General features: G+C 43.3%; 1 protein-coding gene across 4 annotated transcripts in view; it reads right to left on the reverse strand.

The window, feature by feature from the left end:
* The window catches only part of Syn3 (synapsin III), a 441,204-nt gene that overhangs the window by 371,905 nt on the left and 43,764 nt on the right, over window positions 1–25,535 (reverse strand). For 3 of the 4 annotated variants that reach the window (XM_074084313.1, XM_074084314.1, XM_074084317.1), the window contains exon 3: window positions 13,238–13,295. In XM_074084313.1, the coding sequence (XP_073940414.1) occupies window positions 13,238–13,295 (58 nt within the window). Of the gene's footprint in view, window positions 1–13,237; window positions 13,296–15,903; window positions 16,941–25,535 lie in introns of those variants that run through there. The other variant, XM_074084315.1, reaches the window with a different exon arrangement.

The raw sequence follows: 25,535 nt of genomic DNA on the forward strand, positions 1-25,535 counted from the left end.
CAGCTGCTTTGATGGTGGCCTATAAAACTCTGCTTTGCCTGCATTGTGATGTATTGTTGGTTTCCCTGTCTCACGTCTGTTGGACTACGGTGTTATCTGTATCCTTTACCAGGTGAAAGGACATTTGGGTAGGCCTCAGCTCTTATAGTAGACTGAATCTTTTCTCTGTGGCTTCTTTTATTTTTCTTTCTTTAGATAGGTTTGAGAAATGTTTATTGAGCACAGATTATGTATCTGGACACTTGGAGCACCAATTATCTTCAGTTATGATCACCAATTATGATTCAATTATGAATCAGTGTCCACGGTTAGCCTTCCCACCATGTTATATTTTTTATTTTACTACCATAGCTCTTAACAATATTTGTAATCATGGTGTGTGTGTGTGAGAGAGAGAGAGAGAGAGAGAGAGAGAGAGAGGAAGAATAGTATTGTATGATTAGCACCCACTCTCACATCCATTAGACTTTAAACTCCATCAGGTAGAGACTGCATCTGTCTGTAATCACCTTTGTAGCCTGCGCATCTAGCACGTGGTGACACTCAATGGATATCCATAGGATAAAGTTCCTGCCCCTGTTCCCAATGAGGCCGGTGTCTACAGGGAGTATCAAGCAGGTGAACTAGAAATTTCAAGGTAGTCTGGTAAGTGTCATGGCAGACATATGTACAGGGTGCTGTGAGAACACAGATAAGAAACACCTTACCTGTCTGGACAGAGGGGAAGCAACACACAAAGAATATCTGCACCAGATCTTGATGAATTATGACAAAATTGAGAATGGATTTTTCCGGTGAGTCTTGTATAAGCCAAGGCGTGGAAATAGCTAGGAAATGTCAGGGTTTGGAGTAGACTTTGGGAGGAGATGAGGGAGGAAAGGAGTTAGCTCACACAGGGTTATGCCTGCCTAGCTTGAGTCCCACAGAACAAATCTAAAGACAAAGCAGCTCTTTACACATGAGAATTAGTTCAACAAGTGTATCAGTTATTCTCGTCTCTATGACAGAATGCCTGACATAAACAACTTAAGAGGAGGAAAGATTTATTTTGCTTATAGTTTTAGGGGTTCCAGTCCATCAAGGCAGGGAGGCTGAGGCAGAATCATTCACATCATGGTGGCAGATTGGAGGATAGGTTGCAGAGCAGGGCAGTAACAAGAAGGAGCCAGAGCAAGATGCAGTCCCTAAGAACCTCCCCCACTGTGACCTACTTCCTCCAATCAGCCCTACCTTTCTAGTTCTATCACCTCCCAATACTCTATTAGAATTTTGAATCCATCAGTGGATTAATAATTCATTCATTAGGCCAGAGCCCTCATGAGCTAATCATCTCTGGAAACACCTTCACAGAGATATCAAGAGGTGTGCTTTACTAATCTAGGTGTCTCTCAATCCAATGAGATGCTGATCGAGATCAAGATTAAGTATGAAAATGGAAAAATGAGGCCTTCTGAAACTATTCTAGGAATGGGGAAGGGGGAGTAAAGGAGAAGGATGGAGGGGTGAGTTCAACTATGATATATTGTAAGAACTTTTGTAAATGTCACAGTGTACCCCCAGTACAACAATAATTTTAAAAGCAAAAAAAAAAAAATATATCAAGATTAACCATCAAACCAACTCTTCCCTGGATTTCTCATCTTTAGGTAAGTCAGTATTAAGGTTAGGAACTATCAACACAGACTCTGGAGTTAGGCTGACTGGATTCTAGTTATGTCACTCACAACTGTGTAGCCTTGAGCAAGCCCTAGCTTCCTCATCTGAAGAATGGGGGAATTTAAAAGTACCCACTTATCATAGAGTAGTGCTGAAGATTAAATAAACTAATGTATATGAAGAGTTAGATGTATGCCTGGCTCTTGGTGAACATGAGACTAGATACTGACAATCGTCCTCAGGCTGTACAACTGTCATGTACACAACATCTGTGGAAAATCTCAAATGCCACCTTCTAAAATCCCTGAGACAAGGCGGGGAGGTTCTAAGACATGTCTAGTTTAGGTTGAATTCTATTGCAAAGTAAGTAGTGCCACAGAAAAGCTCCTATGGATGTTAAAGGTAGACATGTAACATATTCAAACTTATTCTTGGGTGTAAGCTGCTCCTCTCTTTCCCATGGGACTAGATGTGTCTAGATGGGGGATGTCCAAAGGAAGCCATTTCCATGCATAATCCCTACTTCCCTCATCAGGAGACAATGCTTAGGGTGGGCTGGGAGATTCCTTCGACAATCTAATAGATTAGTTTCCCGTTTAGCATAGCAGCCAGACAGAGTTTTGTGGTGAAGTCATCCAAGTCAATTAAAGGTCATTTTTCCCTGCTGTGAGCTCAGAAGTCCCTTTGGTTTGTTCCAGTTTTCTGGATGTTTCATAATAGGTTCCACCCTGGGTTAATTAATAACCCTTGATTCCTACTGAAATGCAAAGGCTCAAACTCAGTGTGTAGTAAGCACATCCGGACTGGAGTTGCTGGCAGGGCTTGGGAGAGCCCAGTGGGAACTCCTCTCATCAGGGAGTGGGCCAGACCCCAAATGGTGGAGCAACAACACCAGGGCTGACAGAGCATGAAGAGTGGCCAAGCAAAAGCTGAAGGGCAAGGTTGGAGCACTGGCATCAAGAGGGGCAGAAGGGGGCTGAAGGGAGGTCATGAGCAAAGGGGAATCACAAGGCCAGGGATTAGGCAGGTTGGGAGCAAGTTGGAATGTGGAGCTCAGAGCAGGTCAAGGCAAGTGGCCAGCTAAGATGGGGAATAGGACGAGGTTGGCAGTGGCTTCCTTTTAAGTGATGCCAGCTCAAGCACACTGCATGGGCTTGATTCTACTCTCTCTGTTTTAATGAAAACAGTCATCTTTTCTCTTCTTAAATACAAATGACAGGTATAAAAATGAAGCTAAAATGGCTAAAGAACACAGTAGTAAATCCTTGTATTCATATGCATGAGGTGGTGGTTAAGTCCTTTTTAAGAACCTCCTGCCCAAGCATAATCATCAAGGGTCAGGTGTTTTTTCACCAAATCCAGAGCTGCCTCTGGTTTCATGTCACCATTCCTATGTGGTCCATCTTCCAAATATACTGTCAGAGCATGCATTCCAAAATAAATACACAGTTACATTACTCTGAGGGTTAAACAGTTCAGTACACATGACCCCCCCACACTGCCTCTAAGACACAATTTCTAGCTGCCTTGCCTGCATAAAAAGTCCAACTAGAACATGCTGATATCTTCCTCCATTTCTAGCTCATCTCCCACCATCCCTTCTCATACACTCCAAACTCTGATCTTTTCTCCACATGTGATGCACTGAGATGTAAAACATGCTCTTTAGCTGGAAGGCCTGATGTCCACACCTGCCCATTGACGCTTCCTTAATTCTCTTCCCAAACCCCCATTGAGCATCTGCTTTTCTGTGAAGGCTTTCCTGAGATCATTCCATGGCTAGACAGATCTAGCCATGGTATAGCACAGCCTACACCATGATGTGCTATAGTCACCAGAGGAAGAACTCCTGAAGGATTAGACATTAAGAACAAGTATAGAGCAGGTTCTCCATATCTCTTGAATGAAGGAGCAGGTTTAGAGTAAGCTCTATTATTTGTATTACACATCCCCCAAGAAGCCAAAGGGCTTGTTGATGTACCCTTCAGGCTGTCTACCTAATTTCCACTACAGTCTCATTTATCTATGGTACCAAAGATGGCCATGTGATGTTGGTGAAGTGGGGTGGCAGTAAGGAAAGGAAATTACCAATCATAGTGGCTTGAGGCCAAGGAGCTATGAACTGGACTTCCCAGTGCAAGATAATGGATTCTCTTTGATTCTCCTCAGTCCCCCTTCTTATCACTGCACAAAACATAATGCCTGAGCTAAATCTTGTTGCTCCTAAGATATCCTTTTCCCAATTTTTGCCATAAATTCTTTAAGATGTAACTTAAGTCTTCATGAATGGTACAGCCAAATGAGGATGCTTCTGTTTAGAGTCTTCTCTAAACAGAGAAGATGAGGAGGGCCTCATCAGCTGGCAAACTGGTCCCTGAGGACTTTAGAATCAGTGGGACTGTCCAGCCCTGGTCTCAGCCCTGACTGCACGGAGCTCTCCTTTGGCTATTAGCTAGGGTTTAGCATTCCATCCTGGATTCTGCTCAAGAAAAAAATCTCCTCCTCAATGTGGAAAATTCCAAGTTTATGATGAGAGGATTTGATTAACTTGTTTGGTATTAAAACCATTGGAAGAGACTAATGGCTCCTTAAAAGGGGGGAGGACAAAAGGTAGCCTTTTTCAGGTAGAGAAATAAAGTAGGAAGATGAGAGCCTGGGTTCGCCATGCTTTGGACTACAACAATAAGTGGATGTATGTATTTTTCTAGTCACTTTCTTTTTCAGAAATTCTCAGCAGTTAAACAAGAAGGTTAGATTAGATTATCTCCAGGGACCTTTTCTGGCTTTACCTTCCATGACTATGTCATATCCTCCATTCATGCACCCAGTGAACATTCATTGAACACCTACTCAAAAACACCAAGATCTGGGCCATCTATTATCAAGGAAATGTTAGAAAATTATGACAGGTGCCAATTGAGTGTGGCACATCCGTGGGGCATATGATTGGTCACATGTGTAAAATAATCAAAACACACATATCAACACAAACTGTTTACATTTCTTTTATTTTTGCTGGTAGTGGGGTTTCAACTCAGGGCTTTCTGCTTGCTAGGCAAGTGCTACTTGAGCCATGTCCCAAGTACTTTTTACTATTTATTTTTTCAGATAGGGTCTCATGCTTTTGCCCTGGAACAGTCTTGATCAAGATCTTCTTACTCCACCTCCTACACAGCTGAAATTATAGACGTGAACCAACATGCTTGTTCTTTCAGATAAGATCTTGCTAATTTTCTTATGTTTTTTGGCCAAGGATGGCCTAGACCCTTGATCCTCCCATCTTAGCCTCCCAAATAACTTGTATTACAGATGTAAGTTACTGGACATGACCTGTTTACATTTTATTATCCCACCAACTGCACTGCAAACTTCTTTAGTGCATGGTTCTATCCCTTTCATTTCTGAATGATCCAAAAGACAAAACGTTAAAACTTCTCAGGCTATATGTGTTCAAGGATGTGAAGATAATTATTAAGAACAGCACTTTCTTTATGTGAGAATTGGCTTTGGATGAGTCACATATGAAAACTTCTTTCAGTCTCATACCTCTATATGTTCTTGTTATCACTTTACTTATGAGGCAACTGAGTCATGAAGAAGATAGATTACCGCATCAAAGACACTCAGGAAAAGGCAAACTGGGTGATCTGGCTCTAGTGTCTGAGCCATTATTCTTTTCATGTAGTGAAAGATCCGTATCTATGCTTAAAGACACTAGCAAATGTCATCTCCGAGGGAGAAACAAAGAAATAGAATTGCTAACAGAAAACGTATCCAGCCAGAAGAATCAAATGATAAGTAAGAGCCTTTATGTTTAGTTGGAAAAATAGGGTTCTTTTGCTGGAAGAATGTCACATATGAATTTATAAGTTATCCATTAGATCAAAAGAGCAGCGTGAGATAGGAAGGGAATTTGGGATCAGTACTCAAGGAACCCAGGCCAAGAAGGGAAAAGCAAAAAGGTCCATGAAGACAAATTGAAGACTCACGTATATTCTGATAGATCTGCTTTGGTTTAGATCTACTTTAGTTGAACCAGACCTGGAATCAAATCCCAGCTTCACAATATTCTTATTACCTGTGGGACCATGCCTGGGGAATTTATTGAACTCTCTGAGCTCCCATTTCCTCAACAACTGGCAGACCATGTAGATTAAAGGAGTTATTGCACAGGAAGCACGTAAGTGGCACCACCATATAGTAAAGTTCAAACAACAGTTTGCTACCATCACTATTATTATCGCTTCTCCATTTTCTATAATCTTCTAAAGGTGGTGGTTCTAGGGGTAGGTCCAGAAAGCTGATTAATGATAACATTAATCAATGCCATGGTTAAGGAGAGAAACACTTGCTCCTCTCATGAGTTATGGTTCAGCTAATATGTCCTGAGATCCCACCTGCTTTTTTTTTTTCATTCTCCCAGCTGGTTCTTCGATTTGAAAAGGAAAAAGGCCTCCATGGAGACCTGCACGCTTTTAAAAATAATACAAAACAGAACGCCTGAGGTCAGGGTAAGCCAAGCCAAACAAATAAATCTTGCAGGATTGTGTTAACAAAACAAGGCTTACTGGATCAGAGTGGCCGGACTCAGCCCTTTACAGAAACACCAAGTTCTGGTGAATTTCAAACACAAGGAGGTCAAACAAGAAGATCAAATTATGAAGCACTTCAGAGTTCAGCATCCATGTCTGGCCTGGAACCAGGAGACCATTCTGCACAGGACGGACTCCAGAACCCATGGGTCATGTACAGTCTTAGAATCCCACCCAGAAGAATCCTATACATCATCTGATTGACCTCTATGGAGGGCAACTTTACAATACTTATCAAAGTTATAAATGAACTCTCAAAGGTGGATTTTCTGGGATACAGACTCTGGGATGGATGCTGGCATGGGAAAGGTTCATTAAGAAGTGCTCTGGGAGTCACTATCACTGAAGGGGAAGAAAAAGGAAGGAAGCAGGACTAGGTATGGGAAGAAACGGCTACACCAAGGTCTCAGCAGAGGTCTCCATGAACTCCACAAGGAGTTTGATACTGGGATGGCCACAAATTAGGGTAAAGGGGTCACATCTTTATATCATTGAATATAAATGCCCACAGAAAAGAGATGTGACTGTGGGCATACAGCTCTCTTCCCTTGAGACACCTCCAAAAAAGGGCTGGTAGGTGAAGACTGCCTTCTGGGAGCAATTCCACCAGCTGGGGGACCAGATCTTCATTCTTCAAGATACATTATAGCATCCACCATGTGCACTATTTTGGAAGGTGTAGTTCTATTTGTAGGAATGAATCTTACAGATATACTAGAAAATATTTGAAATGACATAGCTTTAGTCTTGTCTATGAAAGTAAATTTATGGAAAACAAATTATAGCCTATCAATATGACAGAACTCTAGGCAATCATCAACAAGAATAAGGCAGGGTTGTATACTTTTTCTCATGGAATAAACTCCAAGATATATTAAGTGGAAAATCAGGGCTCAGCTGTGTATGTGTGTATGGATAAATGGAAGGGCACATGTAGATGCTGAGTGGCTAAAGGGGTGTACTTGGCTAGTCACTGTCTATTGTCACTCAGTTCCACGTCCCTTTCTCTAGATTCTTATACCATGGGAGCTGAAAGCACTAAATTTACACTTCTCAAATTCTTGCCACATGGTTCCTGTTCATTTCTATTGATGGAGGAATTAAAGTGAGGGAGAAGGTAGCAACCATTCTGCTTTTGGTGGTAGCTACAGAGGCCTCACCACCGTACTCGATTGGAACAACACTGATGGGAGGGCAGGCTCTTAGCTCTTCAGGGACAATCAAGGCAGTGACATCAGTGAATGGAGGATTTCTCCCTTTGATTCATTTGCAGTCAATCCATCATATTAAATATCCCAGAATGGTTTACTTTTCTGACTAACTACCATTTACACAAAGCATATGTGTGTCTTTGTATATTGCATTTAAGACTTCTCTAGAAACCCCCCAAGGAAATAGTGATAATGGCTAACTACATGGAAGAGAACTAGATTAGTGGAGGCAGAGTTTGAGGTAAGCTTTTCGCCAGATACCATTTTTCAACTTTATCCTCTAAAATAAACACAAGAATCATTTATAAAGGTTTTGTTCCTATTAGATACATGAATTTTTATGAAATATTCCCCAAATAAGCCATCCAATTTTTTCCAGAGAGCATTTCCACCCTCCCTACCAATGACACAGGTATGGCCCATTCATCATTAGCAATGTTCCACAGTTTCTGTTTATACAAAGTTGAAATCCATCTTCCTTTAGGATTGTACCATTAGCCTGAACTCTAACACCAGTGAAACAATATATGCTGCTGGTTCTGCACAGAAACCTGGGTTCAGATTCCTTCTCTATTACTCATTTCTGCTGGTTATTTAATCTTTCTGAGCCTCAATTTCTTTTATCTTCCAAATAGAGACAAAGTACCCATCTCAAAGAGTTATCATAGGCTGAAATAAGCTTATGCATGGAAAGTGCTTTAACCAACACATGTTGGTTATTGTTCTTGTGATCTGCAACGCTAGCAAAAAAATGTAGTGGGTAAGAGGAGGTCTCTGACATCCAGTTAGCTGGGTTAAAAAACAGGGGCTCCTGTCACTTATTAGCTGGGCAACTTTGGGCAAGCTACCTATTTTCTCTGAGCCCTAGTTTCTGTAGCATGGAGGTGATAGCAGTGCCTACCTCAACAACAAAAAAGCCTTTAGCTTTATTCAGTAAGGACTCAACACATGTTAGCTATTATTTTATCAACTACTTGTAGATTCTTGTAAAGAGTAGACTGGGACCTAGTGACACCTCTCTTCCTCTGTGCAAAACACTGCCAATCCATGACCCAACCCTCCTTCCTCATAGACTTTAGTCTCCTCTTACTCCAATCACTCTTCAGAAGGCATTCCAGAATTGCTATTATCCCTTTACAGTGGATTTCACACCAGACTCTGACAAGAATGTAGCGTGTGTGTAGTGGTAGAGGTAGGAGAGGCTATGAGCCATCGCCTATTCTAAACACTGTACTTTGATAATGCAGCCTGAAGTGGCACCAGGTTTAGGGGCAGTATCAACTATAACTATAGCTTATTGAGCACCCAGTACATGTGCCAGAAAAGAAATTATGCTAATTATGCTAAGAAATTATGCTTATATCAACTCATTTAACCACACAATCACTCTAGGGGATATAAATTATTGTCCTCATTTTTTTGTGATAAGGAAACTGATCCATAGTTACAAGAAGACCAACACAACTAAAAACATGGTGGAGCTAAGATTTCAGCCCATCTATCTTACCCTAGAGCCACAATCTTAACCTTCACACTGTATTTCCTCCCACAAACGTTAAGCTGTGTTCAACTCAAAGCACAGGTCTTTATTTCTCATGTGATTTTAATAAATAAGGTCTTTCAAATCCTGCTCCTTCACAGCTAAGTTTTTGAAGGGGTCCTCATTCAATCTGATCATGCCAAATGTCATCTAGCATATTCTCTCTCCCATTCTGCTTCAGGTCTCCAGAAAATTTAATTTGATAAGTCACCATTAAGATATAAAACAAAGACAAGGACAAAGCACTTTGGGAAGCTGTTAAGATGCATTTTTTTCAATGTTTATTTCTATCAAGTGATCATTTCCTGCTGAGGAAAATTCCACATTTGTCCTCATGTGACAGGTTGCAGTCAAACCACAGGTGCACTAACAATATCATATTAAAATTACCTTTGGCCTATGTATATGAAGTATATATGAAATATAAATGAATTTTGTATTTAGACTTGGAGCCCATTCCCAAGATATCTTATTTCATATATGCAAACATTCCTAACTCTGAAAAACATTTGAAATCTGAAACACTTTTGACTCCAAGCATATTTGGTAAGAGATACTCAACATGTACTGGTTCTGAAGTGTTTAAAATATTTTCAGAGAAAAAATACCTTTCAAAATACAATTATGTTGAGTAAATATAAAAATGTCAGAAGAGAAGCTAGTGTCTAACAGTTTTCGTTGGGTTCCATATACATCTACCTAACTCCATCCCAACTTTTTTATCACACAATGACAGGGACAACATGTGACTGAGGAAATACTGAACATGCTCAGTGTCTGTCTGTGTCTCTCTCCTTATCTCTCTCTCTCTCTGTTTCTAAAGCCTCAGATTCTATTCTACCAAGTCCTAGTCCTCTAATTCCTGAGACTGAAAGAGTCAACTTAATATTAATCCATTCATCAGCCTCATTTCTTAGTCCCATGACTTATGCATGTGTAGAAGACCCTTGACCCCAAATACAAACAGAGGAGAGCTTGACATGCAAACCACCCTGGCCCGATCCTCTCTAGACCCACTAGGACACTGTGGTGAGGACCCTGCAGAGCCAGCAGGGCATTCTGGGTAACGGAATGCAAAGTGATGCAGTTTCCCCACTGGCCTCCTCAGGGCTTCTGGATTCCTGACTCTATGAGAGCCGGCAAGCGGTTTTGGAACTACTTTTGGAATTATGGGGAAGAGGGTGGAGAGAATAGGCAGAGGTTTCCTCTAGGCCAACCACAACTAACTTTCTCGCTCTGTCCAGCAAAACCCAAACAGTACAATTACCTGATTAATTTGGCCCTTAATTGAGAGACAGGCTCCCAAAATTTGAGGCCAGCTTAGACTAAACAGTGGCTTCCGTCCTAAATCTTTTCCCAAGTGCTAGAGGATGTATAGTGAGATTCCTGGGGGGTTGCTAAAGTGATCCACCCATTGATCCAGAATGGCAAAAACAAGCCATTAAGATTCCAAAATGGGTTTGAGAAGGTGTGTCCTCTAGGGAAAAACGCCCAAATGACCTGCTAATTGGTTTCCTAGCTGATTCTGGCCATGGAGAGGCATGGCCAGAAATCAGAATGACTAAATTAGCCAATGTTTTCCAGCACAATTGTAACCCTCATAGACTGGCTGGGTGTCCCCTGAGTGAGTTATTCTTATGGCAGTTCTCTCAGATACTCCTGTTCATAGATTTTGTACCTACAAGTTGGATCAAAGGCAGTACTAACATAAAAGGAGGAAAGGAAAACATACTTTTGGAGTTGCCACAAAAGGGAAGAGGCAGGGCCAGCTCAGTTGGCAACTGAGCATTGACTGACCACATGGTTTATGGAAAACTTAGATTTTTGAGGAAAGATTAAGGAGCAGTGATTTATAATCCTTGGAACTGACAAGCAGCCCGGAATCTGTGGGATCTATCAGTTATTCATTCTGCAAATATTTCCTTCAATTCTAGTTTGTGCCAGGCTCTGTGCTACTTAACAGAGTAAGGTTCAAATAGCCAGGGCCTCTACCTTATCTCTATATAAGTATGGATAAAATTTAAAGCATATATAGAGAGAGAAAGAGAGAGTGTTAAAACCTCAGATGGGCTAGGAAGGAAAAGCTGAGGTGCTATGACAAAGACCAACCAAGTTACCTGATTTAGATAGGGCTCAGAGGAAACTTTGAGGAAAGGATTTCAAAGCTAATACTTTAAAGAATCTAATTTGCTTTTTTTTTTTAGAAAGACCTCTCTAGCTTTGGCATGAGGAATAATTTTGAGATGGCTTAAAAAATGGAGTTCTAGAGTTGTTGATTAAGAAACATGGATGACAGTTGATAATCTACCCAAGGAAGATCCTTGACAATGGTATGGAGAGAAGTGGACAAACTAGGGAATTGTGGGATGTGGAGTTCAACAGGACTTGGCAGTTGATGGGTGTCATGGAGGAAGAGAGAGGCATATAGGAGTCTGAGTAGGTAGAAGGTACATGGTATGACTCTATAAAGAGTCATACCTATAAATAGAGGGAATATAAACAGAGGGAATATGGAGAAGGAATAAGTCAGGGTGGGCAAAGACCATGTATCTTGTTTTGGATTCAAGCAATTGGACTCCCTCCCTTTCTTTCTGTCACTCATATGGCATCCATCTCACGAACTTTATAGCACCATCTTCACAGGTTCACATCCTCCAACCCATCTCAAGTAGCACTCTCTCCTCAAAGCCACTTCTGACTCACTCAGCAGATAGTGGCCTTTGCTGCCCACAATGCTAAGTTTGAGGCTTTCTTTCCTGGACTCTGTGTTGAAGTTCTGTAAAGATTCACCTACCTTCTCTCCCTTCCCAGACCACAAGATGTTTTGGGCCTAGGCCCCTGCTTCTCTATCCTCATTCTCCACATGAGCTAGCTAGCATAGTAGACACTTGACAAATATTTGTAAAATGAGCAAAAATAACCTGATTTTTACCATGGAAGGAAAACCATTAGATGTTGGATTGACTTGAAAGCCACAGGATCAAATTGTAGGTGTTTTAATATGAAGCCAACTCAATCAATGTGATGCTCAGAAGTCTTTTCTATTCCTATGACACAAACTTCAAAGAGTACAAAGGGAGAAGCCATGCCTCCACCCTCTGATTTTTTTATTGTGCATTTCCTAATTAATTTTACAGTGAGGACCTTGTCTATCTTGGTTATTGTTTGCCTTTGAAGAGGAAGAAGATGAGAAAGATGACAAAGAAGATGAAGATGATGAATAAGACAAAGATGACAAAGAAAAAGAAGGAGGCAGAGAACAATAACTACAACAACAAGGAGCAGGAGAAAAAGGAGGGGAAGAAGAGCAGGAGAAGGAGGAGGATGAGAAGAGGAAGAAGGAGATGGAGAAGGAGAAATAGAGAAACAAGAAGGTGAAGGTAGAATGGGTAACATTTATTAAGTGCCTGGTAGGTACCAGGCAATAGGTTGGTGCTATTATTATTCCAAGAATACAAATGAAGAGCTAGAGAGAACTTAAGTATTGCTCAGCCAAGGCCACAGATTAAGGGGTGGTATTGGGATTTGAACCTGAAGTCTGGCTCCAGAGCCCTTGCTCTAATGTGCTCTCTGAGGTGGAGCGCAGTGCTCCCAGAAAGAAGGGTTTCACGTGATGAATGGGAGGAACTCTCAGTATGAAGTCAGGAGAGCACACCTTCCAGTCCTAATTATGCCACTGATTTGCTACACAGTCCTGAGAAAGTCCATGTTTCTTTCCACATAAAGGAATAGGATACTGATAATAGTGGCAATAAGAAATTCTCGTATTCTCAATTTTGATTGCTTTTGAGTTTTTAAATAATTTAACCCCCAAAATAATGTTACAAGAAAATTAAAGCACAGAGATTAAGTCACCTGCTTAATACCTAGAAAAATGAGAAAGCCACGATTCAAACACATTATGCTCCTAAATTATACTCCTTAGTCAAAGTGGTTCCAAGTAGATGCCTTGGGGACCATGAGGGACGGGATGAAGCAGACAGGCTTTTGAGGTTTCCATGCCCATATCCATCAAGGCAGCTCTACTTGTTGCTATTTTGTAGAATGAAAAAACGGTTGAAAACTTCTGGACCAAATAATTCTGGAATTTATTGATACTCCCAGGTGTAAGCAAAGATTTTTTTTTTGTAATCTTAGTTCATTATGGCTGCATAAGATGGGACCAAGTTAGCTCTTGGGAACAGCCCCAGCTTAGGAAATTGTACAGTGGTAGTGCTAAGGATTCGGTTCCCACCTACCTGTTCAACTCGGATCTCAATCTCTCCATTCACCTTCTTTCCATGGAAATACTTCGACCTGCAAGGGGAGGAAGAAATCTGCTGAGAGGATGCAGACAGCTTTTCCCTTTTCTCCCTTGTCCCAAAGGCATTACCCCTAGAGGTGCACACCTAGACACAGTCTTCACTTGCCTGCTCTCTGCTCACCATAACTGATTGTCTCATTATTTAGAGGCAGTGTGGAGCAGAGGGGAAAGAGTGTGTGTGGGAAGATGGGAGACTCAAGTTTTGGTTCTGTCAAATCACTTGACTACACATGCCTCACTTTTATTTTATATAAAAGAAAGTTATTAATAACTGTACTCCACATTTCTAAGGCTTATTTTAAAGATTAATGAGATAAATAAAGCAGGATTTTATTAAAATATACCACATGTACTCCATCAAGGAGCTATTGAGCTATCCATTCACCCATTTCTTTATCTTTCCAATGATAATTTCTGTATTTTGTCTAGTGATCATTTGCCCCTTTGTCCATCAATCTATTAATATATCCATTCACCCTTCCATCCACTCTTCTACTGACATTTCTGCTACACTTCTGCCTCTGTCTTCCCTGTTATCAGTGAGTGCAGAAGCACAGGCAGCATCATTGTGACCTCTTTCTCCCATCCCAATGACTACATTCCCATTGTTTCTCAAATCTACCCATTTGCCTGTTTTCCTCAATGAGTACCCTAATTCTGATCCATAGTTCATCTTTCTTCTGATTTGGATTCATTCATAGGTTTTCTTTCATAATGCCTATTCTAACTAGAATTAGTAACCATATTTAATGCCTATTTCTTACCAATCAGAAGTAGCCTTATCTGAGTCATCATTTTATCCCCAAATTCAGCAGAATAGCTTAACGCACTGTAGAAGCTCAATTATATCTGTTGAATTAATAAATGAGGGGAAAAATCAAGGAGCTTTGGGTTGAACCTATAATCTTTTTTCATTTAATGTTCATAACCACCACCATGAAGTACACATTTTTATTTCCATCCTATAGATGAGAATACCGCCAAACCCAGAGAGACTAATTACTTTGTGTACAGGATTTGAATCCAGGCTTTCTAGTTCTACACCTGTGTTTTTTGCCTGGAAAACAGCAGTGAAATTTGGGGGTGGGAAGGGGGAAGTTTATGGGTTTAGAGTCTCCTAATACAAAACTAAAGTAACAAAAGTTTCCATTTGTTCTTTTTTTGATTGCTAGTAAAATGAAACCAATTGTTCTCTGTCACTTGCTGTAAACTAGGCACTATGTTAAGCATTTCCATGAACCTTCTCTGGAGGGCGGAGATAGCTCTTTTCTTCCCACATCTCATTCTCCCCTTTTTCCACTGTGGGAGTTTCTAGATTAGCACATAAAGATTTATATCTCAACCCTCCCATCAGCTTGGTGTGGCTACATGATTAGGCTCTGATCAAAAATTTGTAAACATTACATTCAGGAAGTTTCTTCTTAGCCTCTTCTATTCTTTTCCCCAGAACATATATGTTGCCAACTATTTTCTCAGCCTTCCGTTTGTGAAAGATTCCTTTCTACAAAATTTCAGACTGCTTTGGTCTGTTTCCAAAGACCCCGATCGATTCTCAGCCAATGTTAGTGGAGTTCTTCTCTCCCCAAGACCACTGGGATCCCTGGTTGCCATCTCTAGTATGAGTGCCACTTTTTCTTAATGATACTGACAGGCTGAAATGTCACCAAGGCTAGACTTTTGTGGGACAGGAACTGTTGATGTGAACTGAAAGTGAGATTCTGGTTTTCTTTTCTCCCAGTAATGCTCTACAATAAAATGTGTGCAGCCATCCTCATATAAAGCCAAATTTTTTCACACAATTTGTGAATTTTATCACAAATCCTTAATGCTAGTATTGGAAAATTCCAGATATCAGGACAGGCCCACCTTTAGTATTTGTGGGGCCTAGGAAAATGCAACAAATGGAGGCCTATAGTCATATTTCTAATATTTAGAATAAATAAACAAAGCCAGCAAACATTTAAATAAAGCATGTCTGTCTTGCTTCCTTGATGAAAACAACTTTATAATGACCCTGAACACTCAGAATTTAAACCTACAATTCTTTGCGCTTTACCAACAATATGGTGGCATGGAGACTGCCAGCTCTTAGTCCTCAGCCATAATCCATGATCATCCCTAATTTTCCATGCACCTTCCTCTCTGTCCTGTACCACTTCAGATTCTTCTGCAGGTCTATGGATGGCCCAGATCATGTGGTAAAATTTAGTTGACGTCCTCAGTCCCCAAACACTCATTTCTTGACTGCCTCTTGGGAAGATAGACCAAGAAATCGACCTACATAGACCCTGGAATTGGCCTGAGGTCCCTTTAGGCAGGGAAATTTAGGGTTTGGGCACCCAGATCATGGTTTAAGATACAGTTTGTTGGGTCCTGGTGGGTACATCCTCTTGGCCCTGCTAACTCCTCTGCCTGTTAAAAGGAGTGTAGCTAGCAAGAGCCAGAGCAGGATCAAGGGCAAGCATCCTTCTATCTTGGGTTTAGCTGAAGTGGGCATGGAACCTCAGGATGGGGCCTATGATTACACTCACTGGCATGGTAGAAAAAAATATATGGCTTGGGAATCACAGGCTTATGGAAAATTTTAGCTCTGTTACTCACCATGTATTCTAAAATGAAGTACTTAACCCTCCTGATCTGTTTCCCCATTTGTCACATGGTGATAGTATCTATCAGGAAAGGCCATGGTGAGAAATTTTCTTGACTCTCTATACTCTAAGGCAGCAGAGTGATGGACAACCTGGATGCAATTGCAGCTCTTTCACTCACTTTCTGTGCAACCTCGGATAAGTCTCTCAACCTCCACATGCCTGTTTCCACATCTGGAAAATGGGGATAATAATAGTCGTTACCTCACAGGGTCACCATGAAGACTAAATGAAACAAGGTGAATAAAGCACTTAGAATCGTTCTTGGCACATAGTAAACCCAATGTATGTAATGCAGGACCCATGACAACAAGGAATTATTGAATGTCTACTCTGTGCTGGATTGGGTACTGTGGATTGGAGCCCCACAAATAGACAAAACACAATCTCATCTTCATGGAGGCTAATAAACAGAATTATGGGATACCCTGCTTCAATGTGGCCCATAGGTGCAATGAGCGATGCATGACGACAATGACAGTAAATGGATGACATTGCATATAAGGCTGCAAGCTCTTCTACATGCCTCCTCCTACTTGACCTTTCTGTGAACTCTGAGAAGTGATGGGGCCAGGACTCCTCTCCACATATTCCATATGGAGAGGTTCCTATTTAAAGTCTTACAATCTCTAGTGGTCTTGCATTTTCAGAATTCAGCCCAGGGTCCTTCATGATCTAGAGCCTGCTGGTGTATGGCCCACTGCATGGACACACCAGACTTTCTGTGATTCCTTAAACACTTCCTCTGCTGTTGTGCCTCTGAGACTTTGCACATACCATCCTCTCTGCTTAGGAAGTTTAAGACTCTTCTTTGCTTGGATGCCTCTTTCTCATGTTCCAAGAGCCTCCTGGGTGATGCATATTCTGATGTTTTCCTTGGTAGCACCCCCTAATTGGCTGGCTTGAGTGTCCCTCCTTGACTACTACTGTATTTACAGCCTTTATAACACTTTCCACTCCACCTTGTAATTATTCATCACTTCTTATCTGCCCCCTGGTCCCAAACATCTGATCTGTGAGCACCTGGAAACCAGAAGCTGTGTCTCAATGCAGTATTCGGCACAGTAAGATAGAGCACAGGACTGTGCTTAACAAATGTTCCTTGATGAATGTCTTGACCACAGGGAATTCCTTCTTTAAGACCCTTTACTGCCACCTTCTGGTACATCATTGTAATAAATTTACAAATAGACACCTATTATGGTATGGGGTCCAAACTGCACAATTGGGTTTGATTCTAACCCAGAGATCAGAGCACTATACATTACACCAATACCACCCAAGTAGCACTGGCCTTGACAGTGCCTCACCTTCCCAGGAGAAAAACTGTTTTGCCCATCTCTGGAATGTTTACTGCAGGGCCTGGCAGATGGACTCAGGCTGAGGTGAGGGTCAGGCGGTCCATCCCCCTGCCTGGCTGGGTGTCAGAAGTCTGTCTCCTGATGGGCCACACAGACTGCTGCCTCCTTGCCGGGGGCTCATTCAGGCTGGAGCTGCCTCTGAACAGCTCTGTCTGGCAGAGGGAAGGGGAGGGATGGTCTGGAATTCTAGATGCCTTGGGGGCTGGGGCTGCTGCCTCTGTAATTGACTGGCTGTTTGACCTCAGGCAAAATAGATGGACCCTCTGTGCCCAAAGGCTTTGTCCCCCATCAGCAGCCTCCTCCTTGTGCTCTAATATGTCCATTCTCATAAGGAGCTCCCTGAATACACTGGCTAATCAGTCAAGTCTATGTCCTTGCAAAGGGGGTGGGGAGCTGTGGATTCCATGATGCTTCTGTCTCCGTGGGTGGCCTCATATTTTACTGCCACATCAGAGGCACCAGGAAAGGAGAATATTATAAACCAGTGCTGCCTGGGGTGGGAAATCCTACTTTGGGGTGGCGGATGTGGTATGTGATTGAGATTTAGGAGAAGACACTGAGTTCCTTAGTAGCTCAAGAGGGCAGAAAAAGAGAGAATGAGCATAGACAGGATCCACCTGTGTCCGAGCCAGGCCCTCCCCAAAAAAATCCATCCTATATGTAGAGTCTGTGTGGCTGGACCTTGACTGTGTTTTTCTAAGGAAGGCGGAGTCAGGAAGACCCCCATCTCAGGCTCAGCTGTCTCCCCCCAGGTCATTCCCATTGGGAAAGAAGTGATCCCTCTCTGGAAGGAGTTTCCTGTTTTGAATGTGATTCGTCAGCCGCTTGTTTGTGGCCTGTGCAGAGGCAGAAGAGCAGGGGAGATGGACAAGGGACCAACCACATGGGAAGGCAGACACATGTAAGCCTTTCCCGGTTAGGAAGACAAGGAGGGCCACACGGCAGATGGATGGGTAGAGGTGTGGCAAGTGTAGGGTCTTGGAACACAAAGTGACTCAAGATATGATTCCAGCTTTTTTGTTTATTCCTAAGAACAGCCCACCCTGCTGGCCCTAGCCACAGTCAAACAGAGAGACCCCCTCCAGTGACAAGGCAGCCTCTCAGTCATCCATGAAATTAGGGGGCTTCAGTGAGCCAGGGACCCTCTGAGGGTGGCAAGGTTTCTTGTACCTGTCCAGGGATCTGGGGAGGATGAGGAACTGAGACCCATTAGGGCCCTCAGTCACAGGATGTGCCCAGGATCCTCCCATTGGTCTTGGGCAGCAATAAGGAAGGAGACCTTAGTGGGTTGCATTTGGTCACAATTGACATAATTTATTCACTACCTCATTTAATCACTTTATTGAGCCTCACAGGGACCAGGTGCCACATTAGGCCCTGGGAGAGGGTAATGTAGATATAGACATGCTCATAAAGATAAAACATAAGCCAGGTGAGTCTGGCGCAGTCTCTCCAGCCTGTAATCCCAGCTATTTGGGAGGCAGAGATAGGAAGGAGGCCAGCTGGGGGAAAAAGTTAGCAAGACTCCATCCCAACCAATAAAAGCTGGGTGTCGTGGCACGTGCCAGTCATTCCAGCTAAGTGGGAAGCATAAATAGGTGAATCACAGTCCATGCCAGCCTGGGCATAAATGTGAGACCATATTTTAAAAATAACTAAAGTAAAAAGGGATAGGGGCATGGCTCAAGTGGTGAAGTGCCTGTCCACTAAGTGCAAGGCCCTGACTTCAAACTCCAGTACCACACAAAAAAAGAAAAAACAAAACAGAAATTGCTAATGAATCAAAGGCATAGATTATATAGTGACTGAAGATAAGATGTGGGGAGCAGGAGATCTGCTTCCCTTGGCCAGGGCAGGCTTCTTTCAACAACAGGACATTCGACCTACACTGATTGACAACCTGCTAGAGCCTGTAGGCTCTAAGATATCAAGCATGAAGCCACACAGTGCCAGGTCTCAGGAGCTCACTACCTCCCAGGAGGGAGCAGTAAACAGATGCACAGTGACCCCTCTGCACATTAGCATGGGGATCCTGCTCAGTCCACAGAAGGAGCACCCAGCCCAGCCTGGGGTCAAGGGTTACTTTCCTGATGAGGTGGTTGAGCTCATTCATCAAACCATCCAATATGTGGTATCTGTCTTTGCCAGAGCTCAAGGCTTCAAGATGAGCATACTCTGGGTATATGTGTGTGTGTGTGTGTGTGTGTGTGTGTGTGTGTGTGTGTGTGTGTGTGTGTGTGTGTGTGTGTGTGTAAGACAGGCAAGGGCAAATGAACTGGGCAGGCACTGGGGGGACTCAGAGGAGCAACGATTTTCCTAAGGTATGCGCCTAAATGTGAAGGAAACATGAGCAGAAGACCTGGGTTTTGGTGGGCAGGGTTTCTGGTACTGGCTGCATGATTTTGGACCAGCCTCTGCTTCCTTGCTTCAAAATGGGGACAAAAAGATCTCGTCTAAGGTTGTCAAGAGCATTACATGAGTGCACAAATGTAAAGGCCTCTAAGAAGCTACCAAGAACGTGCTAGCAAGAGTGATGTCCACTGGCAGGCTGTTGGGGTGGGACCACCTCTGGAGGTGAAGAAATGGATGGACCTGCTACCCCTAGAGAGACAGAGATCCAGGTCCTGTCTAGCTCTGTCATTTATTTCCTAGTGCTACCTCAAACCAAAGTCCACCTCCTAAACCCCAGATTCCTCATCTATTAAATAAAGACATTAAGACACTGACACATGGCAGACAATGACCTAAAGTTCATTTTCTCTCTCCATGTTTTTCACCATGATGGGAGACCAGTTAGGTCATGTCCGACTCTGGGGAAAGAGCAGGTTATTTTCTCCAAAAGGAGGAAGGTGACAGTATCTGCTTATGTATAGCGTGTCCTGTCTACTTCCTTAGTGCTTCCTTCCCTCCCTAGCTGCTCTCTAGACCTTTAGGATAAACAAACTCATTACTAACCTTCCTCATGACTGCGGAAGATAGGCTAGAATATCATCTCCCAGTTTCTTTTCCTTACCTCTGTAAAGACACAATGTCATCACTTCATTTCTACAGACATCAAGAAGTTCAAAAGCTTCATACCACAAAAGGGAAAGTCATTTCCTCAATAAACATTTATTGAACATATACTAAGGGCCCAACTTGAGGAAACACCCATAGGAAAGGCGATATACTTAAAGGTAATTCCTATGAATGTACAAAAGACTAATATCTGATCATTTAGAAAAGGGGTTTTGATGGGCATAAGGAAGATGATAAACTGACTATGGGATTATTGGGAGTCTTATTTAGAAAGGGAATGTGGGATTTGTCAAGGTGAAAAGGGTGAGAAGGACAAGGTTGAGAACATTTATTATACAGCCATGTGTCTATGCACTCACCCACTTATTCATCTACCCAGCCAAATCATCCATCCATACATCTGCATATCCATCCATTCACATATCCATCCATCCATCCTCTATATGTGCTTAGCATTGTGCTAGGCCCTTGGAATTGCACTGAAGAAAAACAGCCTCCCAAAATAGAACAGCATTTATATTCTAGCTAGAAGTCAGTCCCAGAAGAGGACATAAACCAAATATTGATCCCAACTCTTGTCTTCTTTACCAGAAGTTGCCAACCAGTAGATCTCATGGAGCCCACAGTCTTGTTTCATCGGTCTTAAATTGTTTGCTTTCATTTTTTCAAATAGAAAATTCATATAAAAATTCTGGCTTCCCTTGACTGTCAGTAACTCAGCAACACCTGGCCTTTATTCCTACATGATAAAGCTGATGTGGTGGCCTGCAGCAGCTGCCTTCAGTCATGGCATTGGCCTTCACACCCAGCACAGTTCCCACTGCTCCCAGAGGTCATTTGTCACACAGCTTGTTTTCCTTATAGCAGGGAAGTATTTCTCTGCACCTGTGCTTTTTTCCTCCCACCTGACTGGTTTGTGTCCTATGAGCAGCTGTGCAGACAGCCTCTTATTTAGCTAAGCCCATTTTACAGATGGCAATTAGCTCATTGCAAATCTCCAGGAAACCCACACCCCTTCCCACCCTGCAAATAGAGGGTGGGAGGTCAGGAGAATGGACAGGAAGCCCCATCCCTTCTCCTGCCATCATAGGCACCTCTCTCCTGCCAAGAAACACGTCAGAGGCAGGCTTCCACAGGCCCTGGGGAGAGAGACATTCTGTAATGAGGCTGGCATCTTCCCAGAGACTTGCCTCCCCTAGGGCCAAGCTGTTAAGTCAGGCAGGGTGGAGTCTGGAGACTGTAGTTCCAGAGTTGCTATTGCTCAAGAAGACCCATGTCTCTGAGGGACTCCTTAGAAAGAAGGTCACTCAGAGTGCCTGGACCAGAAAGCCATGCTGTGACAGATGAGACAAGACTCACAAGGGGAGCTGTGAGTCTCAGAGAACAGCAGGGCAAGAGCACAAGGAGTAAACAAAAGGTCACAGAGGACACAACGAAAAGCTTCTGGTTGGAGCCTCTTCCATGGTCTAGCCTGACCCTTTTATGATCTTGGTCCCTTCTGTATTACTCCTCTTAAATGGGTAGCCAAGTTGTGTTTGAACCCCAACAAGTAATCGGGTGTGCATGCCCTCACTAGGCAGTCCTCTTGGTCTTTGCCAGTTAATTTTGTTTACATTGAGCTGAAATTTTCTGTTTGTTGAACTATGTCTCCCTCTCTCTTTCCCCATTGGTCTCAGTTCTACCAGTTGGGAGCCACTTGAGACAAATTCTCTGGCTCGTTGTCTTCTAAGCTTGGCAATTCATCATTGTAAAAAGAAGTTTCCTGGTGCCACTCTTGATATTCTGATTCCACTGTTCCAGGGGACGTCTCAGCTTGGCCTGTCTTGGGTCCACTTTCCCTTCCTCTGCTAGTAGCTCCTCCATTTATATTTGCATTTGCACTAATGGAACCAAGCCTGCTCTTCCACACAGTCTTGGTGGGACTCTCCCAAAGTATCCTGCAAACAAGAAATAGAACAAGCCAGACTTGTCCCCGCCCCCACAAGAATTTGTTTTTGACTAGAGAGAACAAGGACAGAAGTAAACAGGGACTGACTGATGCAGAGACTGTCCATGTTCATGAATTCCTGCTGCCAGATCCCTGAAGGGGCCCTGGGGTTTGATCTAAGGCTTTAACCTTCCCATTTCCTTTTGCTTCTGTATGAGTTTCCCTGTTATTTCCAAGAAATCCCCATTTTGCCTAAGTTGGCCAAATTCTGCTTCTGTTCCTTACAAAGAACTCTATCCAACACAGCAGGTGTAGGGTGGAACCCGAGAATCTGAATATTATTCTGATGGAAAAGTCTTGGGGTTTGTGGCACAATCATCTTCCATCCTCAGTGGTACATAAATGAGGAAACAGAGGCTCAGAGAGGAAAGCATCTCTGATCCCTATGACCCATAGCTCAGCCAAGTTCTTTAGAAAGGCAGCAAGAAGTGAGAAATTCAGGAAGAAGCAACATCTATCAATTTTTTTCTCCATACTCCCTTCTGCTCAAGGACATTTCCCCCACATTTTGTAGCCCCAGTTTTGAGGGTGAAGCTCTCCCCCAAGACTCTACTAGAGCAGGGGTAACAACCCTTTTCTCTTCTCTCCCCCCAGGAGCTGGGTAGGAAGCAGCAGGGCACCCAGCCGTTGGATTGGACAGCGTGAAGACCTCACGGATAGGGGTCAGCACTTGAAAAATTCCTCAAGTCAAAGGGCTTAGGGCTTGGGCGCTACACAAGGCGCTCACTGTGTGTGCACATTGTCTCCCTGATAAAAGGGGCCGGGCCTGGGAAAACTGAGCAGTCTCCAGGCTACTGGGCAGGATGCTGGGGAATGCCCAGCCCCTCCCTCGCCAGACTCCAGGGCAGGGATAGTCAGAGGGAGGGGCAGGAGTTGCAGGGCCAGTGCCCAGAGGAAAAGGGATGAGTGTAGAAGTCCAAAGTCACTCTAGGCAGTGTAAGGCAGCATGTTTGGGTCAAGGAATCAACCAAGTAAGAAGGTAACAAACCCCTTTCATTGAACCCTTCCGCTGTCTTCCTCAAAACCCCGTACAGTTCCCCACATAAACAGGCAGGGCCAGCCCTTGTTCAAGGAGAGCCTTAGGGTGGGGACGGGATGGGGAGAGGCGTGAGGATTTCGTTCCCCAGAGCCAAGTGTCTTCAACAGAGAGTTGTGTGTCTCCGGTCTAAGCCTCTTTGCTGACTCCAGGAGCAGGGGCAGACTTTGAGCCCTCCTCCACTCTCAGTGAGTGACTGCCAGCCTGCCAGTACCTAGACACCCCTCCCCCAAGGCTTCTGGAAGCTGGTCCTCAAGCACATCCAGCTGAACCGAGAGGCATGCCAAGTGGCGTTGTCCCCCGGCTCCCAGAACTATTGTATTCACAGGCAATTAGTAACTGCAATTAATTGTTAATAACAGTTACCATTTCAGGGCCTATTATGTCAGGCTAAGCCGTGTACCAACTCCACCAGGCCATTATCTGTAATCTTCACAATTACCCTTCAAGAAAGATATTCCATGGTCTTGCCTTACAGCTGAGGAATGTGAGCTTCAGAGGTTGGACTTGCCCAAGGTCACATAACTGAAAAGGACAACAAGGACCAGAGCTCACAGTACCCAGGCAGTCTGGCTCAAGACTGGTCACTCAGCTTTGCTCCTTCCCTACTGGGATGGATGGTTGGTCTTCCAACCAATGGGGTCAATCGGAGGACCTGGTTTGGCTCCCCAACCACCAAGCAAGGCACTCAGGTGCCAGCCTCTTGTTGGTCCTATTTTCAGGGCTGGCCAGTGTCTCTTATTACAACTCTTCATAAGATTAAGCATAGTATAAGCCTATCATCAATACTGCATGAGATAAACTTTACTCACTGACTGTTTAAATATTAACTGGGTGTCCTGTATGTTTATTTGCTAAATCTGACAATCCTACCCATAAGCCACTTCTAGTGATGCCAATTCTGAGTTCACATCTTTCAACTTCACTCCTATCCACAGGTGGCAAAAATGGAAGCAGAATGTCCTGGTCACCACAGGACCAGTTATGTCCTGTTCACCATGAGACCAGATGGATTCACAAAAAGTCTTTAGTGATACATCCCGAGATGTCCTGTATACTCATGCCTTTGTCCAAAGCTGTTGGAACCAGTTTGATCGTTAAGGGGAGGCTGAACCCTTTCAGCTATCAGCTGGGGAAAAAATAGGGACACCTCAGAAATAACATGAAGTATCAGGTATTCTGCCTAAATTCCAAGGTAGGCAAGTATTTTCTGAGAGAGACTCCCCTTCCATGTATCCTCAAACCCAACCCTTCCCTAATAATAGTAGCAGTCTCTGACAAGAACATCTATTTATTCAGTAGTTAAATATCTTATGCACCAGGCACTGTGCAAAACTGAGGATGTGCTGGTTAAACAGGGGAAGTGCAAAGTCTGCCCTCATGGAGCTTATATTGGTAGCACAAAACCAAGTCACAGGTAAACAAATCATATGCCGAGAATATGTGTGAAAGAGAGGAACAGGCACTCCACCTGGGGCCTCTTAACATCCTGGGAGGTCAGTGGTTTGGGGAAGGTGGAGGTGTTGACAGCGCCAGTTCAGTCTGTGGTCAGAAGAATTCCAAATTCTTGTGTCCTGCCGGGAAGAATCCGTGGCAGGACACGTGGGTATAAATGAGTTTACTAAGAATCAGGAAAGGAAAATACAAAGGGGAGCATAAAGGAGCCCAGGTGGAAACTGCCAGCAAAGAGAGCTGACTTTTCTTTCTCAGGGGCTTTGAAAACCTACAATAACCTATGGGGAGGGGAGAACAAGGAGGTTCCCATCCAGTAATCAACGAGTGGGGAGGGGCATGGGCCATTCCTGGCCAGGTGAGGGTGATCCCTGAGCCAAAGCATGGTTCATCTAAGATGTAATATTTTTATGTGAGTCCTGAACTTTTCCTAATTTTAGCCTGCCTCAGAAGCACTATGATCCACTTTACATACATGGAAACTGAGGCTCAGAATGGTAAAGGAATTTGGCCAAGACTACAGAGATGGAGAATGGTAGGGCTGGCCCTCTAACTCCTATGCTGCCCACCTGTCACCCTGTTCTCTGCGTTTTATCTTCTTTCCCATGTCTGACATGTTCAGAAATCACATCTTTAACATCGAAACAGGGAAAAGAACAGAAAAGGCCTGGCCTGAGATCCCTTGGTGCTTTAAAAAGGGAAAATACAAGCATCCAATTTCTACAAAAAAG

The sequence above is a fragment of the Castor canadensis genome, chromosome 8, assembly GCF_047511655.1.
Source record: "Castor canadensis chromosome 8, mCasCan1.hap1v2, whole genome shotgun sequence".
Taxonomy (NCBI): domain Eukaryota; kingdom Metazoa; phylum Chordata; class Mammalia; order Rodentia; family Castoridae; genus Castor; species Castor canadensis.